The 7,968-nt window shown below is 47.8% G+C and overlaps 1 protein-coding gene across 1 annotated transcript; it reads right to left on the bottom strand.

Annotated features, from left to right (window-relative positions):
* Window positions 1–376: 376 nt before the first annotated feature.
* LOC121306971 (membrane-spanning 4-domains subfamily A member 4D-like) lies at window positions 377–4,747 on the bottom strand. Its single transcript, XM_041239017.1, has 7 exons — window positions 4,560–4,747; window positions 3,181–3,424; window positions 2,691–2,801; window positions 2,000–2,056; window positions 1,586–1,738; window positions 1,374–1,493; window positions 377–776 (listed from the first exon to the last, which is right to left on the bottom strand). Exons 2-7 carry the CDS (start codon window positions 3,367–3,369, stop codon window positions 627–629), a joined length of 780 nt encoding a protein of 259 aa, XP_041094951.1. The 5' UTR covers window positions 3,370–3,424; window positions 4,560–4,747; the 3' UTR covers window positions 377–626.
* Window positions 4,748–7,968: the final 3,221 nt, after the last annotated feature.

Raw genomic sequence — 7,968 nt, 5'->3', positions numbered from 1 at the left:
CTTAACAGAAACAACGCAGGCATCGCTTCAGGTTGTCTGCATCGGGCTCAGTGTGTCAGGCTGTAAGCATAGTTAGGAAACAGCGGCACCTGCTGGGCGTTTAGTGCAATGGCAGCCGTGTCTAAATTTCACGTCGAGCGCCGTCTGGTGGATATTTACTGGTAACGCTGTGTGTGTGTGTGTGTGTGTGTGTGTGTGTGTGTGTGTGTGTGTGTGTGTGTGTGTGTGTGTGTAAAATATCATCCATATCCATTGTGTCTGGAATTGTTAATTGTTTATTGTAAAATTAGAAAATCAAATTAATAAGCATTTAGTTAAACGTGTCCAGAACACACACACAAAGAGACAGACACACAGACAGACACACAGGCAGACAGACAGACACACAAAGAGACACACAGACAGACATCTACTCCTTCGAGGCGGTCCGGACCTGCACAGAACCAGCACCCACTTGAACCCGATGGAAATGAATGGGTCATTTCCTCCGGAGCTAACTCTGTTTGCAGGCATCACAAAACAACAGGGACGCTCGGGCAGCCGCTAAAAGATTTTATTTGTTCACACAGCGCACTTAGAAAAAGCAAGCTCTATTATTATTATTATTATTATTATTATTGTAAGGTTTAGGTTTTGTAGGGCGGCGGGTTCACCCCGTCGGGCGGGAGAGGTGTGTAACTCGGGTTGAAGGGCGGAGCGGCCAGGCTGTAGATATTCTGCACTCCAGCAGAGGGCGCGCTGGCTGTGTTGCAGGTGCTCTGGATGACAACCATAGGCTGAAAAAAAAAACCCAGAACATTATAAAGCTGTTGATAAATTTAATGATACATTTGATGCATTTAATACCGCAGCTGCAAAGCGCTATGCAACAGGAGTCTGATTTTCCACTCCTGTAACAGTGAAAGCATGGTGCCATCAACAGATGCTGGAAACTGTAATCGTCTTGCATCTTAGTGATGACCAATTACAACTGCTGTTACAGCGGAATTGTTTAATTGCAAAGCTGTTTTTTTCGATTTGCAATTAGTTCCAATTACCAACGCAAAGACCGAATTGCAAATCAACGCGCGGCCGGACTGGAATCGATCGATCTCTTTAGAATTACTATCGGAATTCCAGGAACTGACCTCAGATCTCGCCTTTACTTTAGCATTCCCTGGGCTTGCACGCTGTTGGGGGGGGGCTATACAAAGCGTCGGTGTGTAATCCAATATGTTTAAGTAACATTATCCCTGCATGTTTCAATCGACTATATAAAGCTACATTAATCACTATAGAGTGAGGCATAGCTTTGTGGCCGGAGGTGTTTTGCAGACAGAGCAAGACGCGTCACGGTTACGGTTCTGGACACAGAGAGGTGTTGATGTCATTACCGTTTGATCTTGGGCTCCGTGACACACGGCCTTGCAGCCGAAAGCAGAAACCGAGATCGCCACACAAAACTCCAGGATTGTGAAAAGCAGCAAGACAGACTTCAGCCCTTGAGCTGCGCTCTGGGGGGGGAGAGAAACCGCGAAATGAAGGCATGAGCTTTCACCGGACTCTTTCACTGGAAACCATTATAAAAAACAAACCTCAAACTCACATTGAACAGCACGGCGGAATCATCGTCTCTGCCAGAGGAATGGTGTGGGTAGGATTTACACCGGCTCCACACAGCCAGGTCGACCAGGTAAATGATTATTCCGATTCCCGCTGCAATGCTGCTCAGGACATTCATGGCTAAGGTCCCCTTTACCTGCAAAACATCAGTGAGACATCAGTGAGAAAGCATTGCAGCGAGTCACTTCACCTCCTTGTGCTCCGTCCTTCGGATGAGACTCAAAACAAACGAGGTCCTATTGGAAGAGACTCTGCAGCAGCAGCAGCAGTTGTTGATGATGCAGAGTTCACCCCCCTGGTCTCTGCGAGTCGCTCTGGATAAAAGCATCTGCTGAGTGACTCATTCATGACATTGGTACAGTTGCTCTGAGTGGGCTAGCGACAGGACTTTACTCACCAGGCTGATCCTGGGAGTCCTGTCCGCGGCGACGGAGAGAGATCCTGAGATGATGTACTGTGGAGAAAGAGGAAGGTATTACTGCAGACATACTGAAGCGAGACACAGCCAGCTTGAAGAGTCTCTGTGTCAGACAGCAGTGGATTGCAATGAGCTCCACAGCTCTGCAGCTCTGCGGCCAAAAACATCTGCACCGCCTAGAATTTTAGGATCGAAACATAATTTAAAAAAAAATATATATATATGTGAATATAATTGATTTAACTTTGTGCAATCAAAGAAACTAGTAAATGAGATTCAATATGTTAACATTATACATTATTCATCAGGTTTCATTTGACTTTAAATTAGTTCACCCTATAGGGGGGTGCAAGCACTTTTGCACAGAGCTGTACATGATGTACTGTAATAGAGGTCTGTGTCTTTAGTGTCAGCATAAAGAACTACAGCTCCCAGCATCCCTCACCCTTGCTGCAGAGGCATGCTGGGAGCTGTAGTCATAGCCAGCAAAATTAGTTCATTCTATAGGGTGATGCAAAAACTTTTGGACAGAGCTGTAGTGTTTATATTTAACTGGGAATAATATATAATATAGTGTGGTGCTGTCCGATTTGCACCCGCGGTCACAGCTCTATATGGATAGGAGCAGCACAGGACACAGGTACAGCAAGGATAGTATAGAAATGCTTACGAATACACCAGTCCAGAAGGGAGCTCCAAGTATCACTGCAACGGACCACAGCGTCCTCGACAGAACCACTCCGAACAGGATGTTTATAACGCCCACAATTATCTGGACAGTCTGTGAAAAGAAAAAGTATCAAACAAGACTAAGCTCAGTGGGGGGGTCCCCGAGGGTCCCCCCTGGTAAAGGCACGGCCGCGTGGTGTGCAGGGGGGAGTCACACAGTCAGGGGAGCGCAGGGGTCCCCGAGGGTCTCCCCTGGTAAAGGCACGGCCGCGTGGTGTGCGGGAGGGAGTCACACAGTCAGGGGAGCGCAGGGGTCCCCGAGGGTCCCCCCTAGTAAAGGCACGGCCGCGTGGTGTGCAGGGGGGAGTCAGCAGGACTGTGTGAAATCGTTGGTCTTCAGTGTGCTATTCACCAGAGAGACAATAACCGAAGGGATATTATCAGGCTCTTGCGCTGCAGGGGAACTTTCACAAAGGGTTGAACCGGCTTACCCCCAGCACTCTGGGCTCTCCTTTGAGGAAACGCTTCAGCTGCCCTGACGGCTGGCACAGGGAGCCGCTGGGGAACACTTGGCACCTCGGAACCCCAGCGAGAGCTGGCGGGCCATTATCGGGGGGGGCTTGAGGGTAAAACTGGGTGACGACCACAACCCCGCCGGCAGACGCTGGCATCGTCTTCATGAGCTGAGGAATTGAAGAGGGGCGCTGTCTTGTTCAGTGTGGAAGACACGGAGTTCTGATCAAATAAAAACACAACAAGTAAACCAGAGTCATTCAGCAGCCAAAGAGACCGCCAGAGAGACTAGGGGGTGAACTATGATACCAGGATGCTCCCGGTTCAAATCCAACCTCAGCCACCGACTCACTGTTGTGAGAGACCCTGAGCGAGTCACTTCACCTCCTTGTGCTCCGTCCTTCGGACGAGACGCAAAACAAACGAGGTCCTATTGGAAGAGACTCTGCAGCAGCAGCAGCAGTTGTTGATGACGCAGAGTTCACCCCCCTGGTCTCTGCGAGTCTCTTTGGATAAAAGCGTCTGCTAAATGACTAAATTATTATTATTATTATTATTATTATTATTATTTATTATTATTATTATTATTATTATTTAATTAAGGCAAACATTATGTATCCATATAAATTATAAAACACACTCATTGCTGATCTACAGTGAGCTGTGCTACAGAGAGAGAGAGAGAGAGAGAGAGAGAGAGAGAGAGAGAGAGAGAGAGAGAGAGAGAGAGAGAGGAGAGGGAGGGAGAGAGAAAGAGAGCTGGGGGGGGATGATGCGCAGTATAATTTGCATGTTTGGTTGCAAGAAGAAAAACCCAACGAAACTAGCTTGAAAATGTTCCATAATTTGGCTTTGGTTGTTTTAATCTGTACATGCATTTAATAAACAAATAACAGTACAACAAACAAACGAACAGAACAGAACAGAACAGGATTGAATTATTCAGCAGAACACCACTGTCATCATCTCATAATGAGAGCAGAGCGGGAAACAGCATCGCGCTACACAACACTGAACAACAGCCCTGCACACACACACACACACACAGAGAGAGAGACACACACACACACACACACACACACACACACACACACACACACACACACACACTGCCACACACACACAGAAATATTTGATATATAATCTTATCAGAAACTCCACGTTACATATAGCAGTAAAACAACAAAGAAAATAATAATAATAATAATAATAATAATAATAATAATAATAATAATAGGGTTGCTGACTAATAATACCGTTTGTGGCCGTTTAATAACCCCAGATATTAGCTCTGCCTGCATTTAGATGATCTGTACAGTTTAAAGAGAATATACTCGCGGACTGGCGCAGTCCTTACCCGGTGCTGTGGTTGCGAGCAGCTAGCAGAAGGATTGCGATTCTCGGTTGCTCTGCTCTGTCTCAGGTGTGCTCGGGGCTCCGTTACCTGAGCCGCGCATTCACCAGGGACTGAGCCACCTCGCCCTTGTTTACCAACAGCACAGAGGAAAATATGACGCTGTTTGTTTCCAAGAGCCACTTAGCCACACAGCTCCGGATAACACGACTTGCATCTCCACCTGTGCAATGAACGAAAAGTCGGGTAAGGCTGTACATTAACACACTGAATGTGTTTGTAGTTTCCCCCCCTCATACTTAACGAAAAACTGTAACGTTTCAAAATCTAACATGAAATACTGTACTGCTGCTGTGGCTTCCTTCCCATATACTTTTTTTTGGAGGGGTTGCGATATCGTTTTGTCGTTTCTTTTAAAAGATTTAAAAGATCTAAATTATGTTCAACCCCGTGCACGGTGCAGCACTGTACCAAAAAACAACACTGCGGCTTCTGTTGCTGTGTTGTTTGCAAAGGATTTGCATTTTGAAATATTGCTTGAGCGTTTTTATTTGCCGGAATGCACCAAACCTCACAACTCTCCACTGTGCTGGGACCGCACGGCACCCACTTGCATCACACTGTGAGAGCCGCTCAGAGTGAGAGCAGCTCAGAGTGAGTGAGAGCAGCTCAGAGTGAGTGAGAGCAGCTCAGAGTGAGTGAGAGCAGCTCAGAGTGAGTGAGAGCCGCTCAGAGTGAGTGAGAGCAGCTCAGAGTGAGTGAGAGCAGCTCAGAGTGAGTGAGAGCCGCTCAGAGTGAGAGCAGCTCAGAGTGAGTGAGAGCCGCTCAGAGTGAGTGAGAGCCGCTCAGAGTGAGAGCAGCTCAGAGTGAGTGAGAGCTGCTCAGAGTGAGAGCCGCTCAGAGTGAGTGAGAGCTGCTCAGAGTGAGAGCAGCTCAGAGTGAGTGAGAGCCGCTCAGAGTGAGTGAGAGCAGCTCAGAGTGAGTGAAAGCAGCTCAGAGTGAGTGAGAGCAGCTCAGAGTGAGTGAGAGCAGCTCAGAGTGAGTGAGAGCAGCTCAGAGTGAGTGAGAGCAGCTCAGAGTGAGTGAGAGCAGCTCAGAGTGAGTGAGAGCCGCTCAGAGTGAGTGAGCAGCTCAGAGTGAGTGAAAGCAATAATAATAATAATCAAAAAAAAACAAGCTTAGCTAATAGTGAGTGAAAGCCTTGCATTCTGGACATTTATATAGTTTAAAAACACAACCCCCTAGCCGTGCCAAAAAGGGCCAAAGAAGCCGGAAAAAAATAATCACGCCCGGATCACGTGACAGCTTAGGCGCTGATTTTGGAGCGGCGGCCTTGCATTCTGGATCATTTATGAGGGTGCGTTTAAAAACACAACCCCCTAGCCGGATCACGTGAGGAGGGTGCGGCGCTGAAGCCGGAGCCGGCCGCGTCAGGGATCAGCTGAAGCCGGAGCGGCGGCCGCGTCACGCCCGGATCACGTGAGGAGGGTGCGGCGCTGAAGCCGGAGCGGCGGCCGCGTCACGCCCGGATCACGTGAGGAGGGTGCGGCGCTGAAGCCGGCCCGGTTAACACGTGACGCGGGCGCCGGGCGCGTCACAGTGGAAGAGATTCAGGTAAACTCCGGGCCGGCAGCGCCGCTTTGCAGCTCCGCGTCTCCGTCCCTGGAGCGGTTTAAACGCTCCCAGCCGAAACCACGCCGCCGCCGCCGCGTTAGTTTGACACCTCAAAGAAACAATCCCGTTGCTTTCTGGATATTGTTGTTATTATTTTTTAGAAGGATTTGTTTTTGTCAGCCGGGGCCTAGCGGGCTAAGCCGAAGCCGCGGTGTCGGGTTGATGCTGAGCCGGGAGAGGGATCCGGGAAAGCGGCGGGCTTAGGGTACTCGCTCTGCAGCAGACTGTTAAGCCGCGGGGGGGGGGTGGAAAGGGGGCTGATCGTGTGTCGTGTCCGGGGGCTGGGATGCGAGGCTCTGGGCGCTGCAGTGATTGTGTGTTTGTGTTGTTGTGTGTGTTGGGTGTTTCGGTGTTGGGTTAACAATGGCTGTGTGTGGTGTTGTGTGTGTTGTGTAGCAGGGGTGTTGGGTTAATGAAATGGCTGTGTGTGGTGATTGTGTGTTTGTGTTGTGTGTGTTTGTGTAGCAGGGGTGTTGGGTTAATGAAATGGCTGTGTGTGGTGATTGTGTGTTTGTGTTGTGTGTGTTTGTGTAGCAGGGGTGTTGGGTTAATGAAATGGCTGTGTGTGGTGATTGTGTGTTTGTGTTGTGTGTGGGTGTTGGGTTAATGAAATGGCTGTGTGTGGTGATTGTGTTTGTGTTGTGTAGCAGGGGTGTTGGGTTAATGAAATGGCTGCTCGCTGTGGAGACCATGAGGCTCCCACAGAGAGGACGGATCGGGGGGGGGATATAATAAAACGGAAACCGCGATAAAGACCCACATAAACAAGAATCGAAAACACGTGTTTAAAATTTTCGAAACGGTGCAAGCGTTTTGTTCGGTGTAGCGCAATCAGTATTATTAAAAACACAATTATCTGTGTTGCTGAATTAAGAGCGGAGTTTTATTAATAGTTATTTTGCAAACATTACAATTCTAAATAATCATTTTAAAAAAAAGCCTTTTTTTTGTGTGTTGATGCACGGAATCTACCGACTCTGTATACAAAGTGTATTTATATTATTCGCAAGTGTGTGTCCGCTCTTTGCAATCTGTTACACGGGTATCTGGTAACTTTGAGACGCTTCTCCTGCTAGATGCGAGTCAAAAACACAAAAACATCCCACTTTACGAGAGACAAAGAGACCCGATACTGGACTATCTGAACAGCAAAGCTTTGCAGACCTCCGAGCTCCCCGGATCAGAGTCAGCAACTAGCGATTCTTTACACGCCACCGGGACTTCTAGCAAAAATCATATCTCGAATCGCTATCCTTTTTTTTGATTTGCACTTTTTTCATAGTTTTAAACTGCTAAATATCGCGGTGTTGTGTTTGTGTAACGTGTGTCCGACGCTCTCGGCTCGTTGCTCCGTACGCAGTGTCACATAAAAATGAAGAAATGCATTATATATTGAAATATTTGACGGTCTGTTTAAGTGATGCCAGTGGGCCGCCGTGGATTGTCGTGTGTGTGTGTGTGTGTGTGTGTGTGTGTGTGTCAGTGTGTCATTTTACCGGTTTGTTAAGGATATTGACAGTTGGCTGGGTTTTCGTTGCTAATAGAAACGTCTTGGATGAAAGCCCGCTGACTTTTTGCTTTGCCGCGGTGTTTCATACAGCAGAGACGGGCGCCAGTTGCAAATAAACGGCGGTTATACAAATTGCAATACGATATAGAGAGAGAGAGATAGATACATATATATAGAGAGAGGGAGAGATATATAGAGAGAGGTATAGATAGATATAATTAACTCTTA

The sequence above is a fragment of the Polyodon spathula genome, chromosome 51 (assembly GCF_017654505.1).
Source record: "Polyodon spathula isolate WHYD16114869_AA chromosome 51, ASM1765450v1, whole genome shotgun sequence".
Taxonomy (NCBI): Eukaryota; Metazoa; Chordata; class Actinopteri; order Acipenseriformes; family Polyodontidae; genus Polyodon; species Polyodon spathula.
The sequence above is the reverse complement of the archived record's forward strand: the minus strand, read 5'-3'. Positions and strand labels throughout refer to the sequence as shown.

What these genes read in the sequence shown, in the direction of transcription:
- LOC121306971 (XM_041239017.1), bottom strand. Translation starts at nt 3,369, where the DNA reads ATGAAGACGATGCCAGCGTCTGCCGGCGGGGTTGTGGTCGTCACCCAG. An exon ending in GAGAGCCCAGAGTGCTGGGG is followed by an intron (nt 2,802 to 3,180) that starts GTAAGCCGGTTC and finishes TTCTTTTCACAG; the next exon opens with ACTGTCCAGATAATTGTGGG. An exon ending in CCTTCTGGACTGGTGTATTC is followed by an intron (nt 2,057 to 2,690) that starts GTAAGCATTTCT and finishes CTTTCTCCACAG; the next exon opens with TACATCATCTCAGGATCTCT.